This window comes from Ochlerotatus camptorhynchus, unplaced genomic scaffold, assembly GCF_037179485.1.
Source record: "Ochlerotatus camptorhynchus isolate MF236.1 unplaced genomic scaffold, CSIRO-AGI_Acam_v1.1 ptg000037l, whole genome shotgun sequence".
NCBI classification, from domain to species: domain Eukaryota; kingdom Metazoa; phylum Arthropoda; class Insecta; order Diptera; family Culicidae; genus Ochlerotatus; species Ochlerotatus camptorhynchus.
The window spans coordinates 2166886-2168985 of NW_027040528.1; the positions used below are offsets into that span (position 1 = coordinate 2166886).

The 2100-nt window shown below is 43.1% G+C and overlaps 1 protein-coding gene across 1 annotated transcript; it reads left to right on the plus strand.

The window, feature by feature from the left end:
- Window positions 1–648: 648 nt before the first annotated feature.
- On the plus strand, window positions 649–1314 carry LOC135710778 (uncharacterized). The gene is made up of 2 exons (XM_065233442.1): window positions 649–1106; window positions 1167–1314. The coding sequence occupies exons 1-2, from the start codon at window positions 649–651 to the stop codon at window positions 1312–1314; spliced, it is 606 nt and encodes a 201-aa protein (XP_065089514.1).
- Window positions 1315–2100: the final 786 nt, after the last annotated feature.

Consider the following 2100-nt stretch of genomic DNA (forward strand, 5'->3'; position numbering starts at 1 on the left):
CCTGGCATTTTACGAGCGCTTATGGCCGCCACAATCTGGCTGATTTTTTGGTAGGGAACATATGATTTGACGTTTGGGTTGTGTCGTTTGACGTGTAAACGATCATATTTGTACGTTTACTCGTCAAATGACACAACCCAAACGTCAAATCATATGTTCCCTACCAAAAATCAACCAGATTGTGGCGGCCATAAGCGCTCGTAAAATGCTGAGGCATAACACGGTTCATGAGTTGATGGGTCGATAGGTAGGGTCCAGATGTTGGAGCTGCCTCCCTAGCGTCGGTAGCATTGATGCTCAGCACGGAAAAAAAAAAACGATGGAAACAAATCAAGGAAAAAAAAAGACAACAAGTGACTCCACACCCCGCAGGTCAGAATGAGCAAATTTTTCAATTAATTTAGAATTCTTCACTTTTTATGCCCTGCGAATGTGCTCAATGGTTGCAGCCCTGAGCATTCAATCACCCATATTCCAGTAACTCTTTCTCTCGTTAAAGAAACAATTAATTCACACCGTTCCGCTAAATTTCACCTCGTAAACTGTATTTACGCATTCACTTTTGATCTCGACGATCTCAGATTCGTTAACCGACCTAAGCGGAAGCATACATTCAGTTACATATGTACCGAAAACAAGTGTGCTAAGATGTACATCTCAATAAAGTTTCTGCTCATACTGCTGGTGTTGGAAACCTGCTCTGGAAATTACACAGAATATGAGTCCAGCGACCACGAGCGTGTCAAGCGCTGGTTGTCCTTCAATCCCTACGGTGGATTGGCTAAGATTACGTTGGGTATCGTAACTCCGGTTGCATTCAATCATTACAAATTGGTAAGGAACATAGTCAATACCTTAAATCTGCAAGCCAACTACGCCATTCCATCGTCCACCATTTGGCCAGTGCCGGAGAGTTACTTCAAAAATCGGCTGAACAATGAGTTGGTGGACAATAGCCGATGGCAGTTGTATCAACTGTTGGAAAATATGTTCGATTCTGATGAAACCAGTGGACGTGATTGTGTATTAAGAGCAATCTGCGAGGTCGCAGAATCACCCCTCGGCCATAATGGGATGATTGGAGACATTTTGGATGTCGTTTTCACGTAAGTGGTATCAGATTTTATAATGTGTGGATAATTATTTCATTCTCGTTTACATTTTAGACCATACAGTACCGATCAAATCGATGAAACCTACAAAGAGGCAAGATTGCACGGTTTGAACGGTAATAGCTGTACTGAAATCTACAAACGATGTCCTGTTGGTTCTGGTTTGCTGGAAAAAATGTCATTTCTACAGTTGTTAAAATAAGCTTTAAACTTCAAATAAAGGGTGATACGGTCAAAATTTGGTCAATATCAACTTGACGAATTTCTTTCAATTTTGCATTTAAAAAACCTGAACACCCCTCATTTTGAAGGTGTGTGTGTGTAGAATGTTGCTCCTATTTTGATTTTGGAATTCACTCTTCAGTTGTCAAAATGCCGTCCAAGCAAGAAGAGCAGCGTATCAAAATTTTGCTCGCGCATCGCGAAAATCCGAGCTACTCGCACGCAAAGTTGGCAAAATCGCTAAAAGTTGCCAAATCAACCGTTACAAATGTAATTAAAGTGTTTGGGGAACGTTTGTCGACAGCCAGGAAGTCTGGATCGGGGGGAAATCGAAAACCGGAAGCCGCTGAGACGACAAAGAGAGTTGCCGGTAGTTTCAAGCGAAACCCTAACCTCTCTCTCCGAGATGCCGCAAATAAGCTGGGTGTATCGTCTACAACCGTGCATCGAGCCAAAAAACGAGCCGGACTATCGACTTACAAGAAGGTAGTGACTCCAAATCGCGATGATAAACAAAATACGACGGCCAAAGCGCGATCCCGGAGGCTGTACACGACGATGCTGACGAAGTTTGACTGCGTGGTAATGGACGACGAAACCTACGTCAAAGCCGACTACAAGCAGCTTCCGGGACAGGAGTTTTATACGGCAAAAGGAAGGGGAAAGGTAGCAGATGTTTTCAAGCACATGAAACTGTCAAAGTTCGCAAAGAAATATCTGGTTTGGCAAGCCATCTGTACCTGTGGCTTGAAAAGCAGCATTTTCA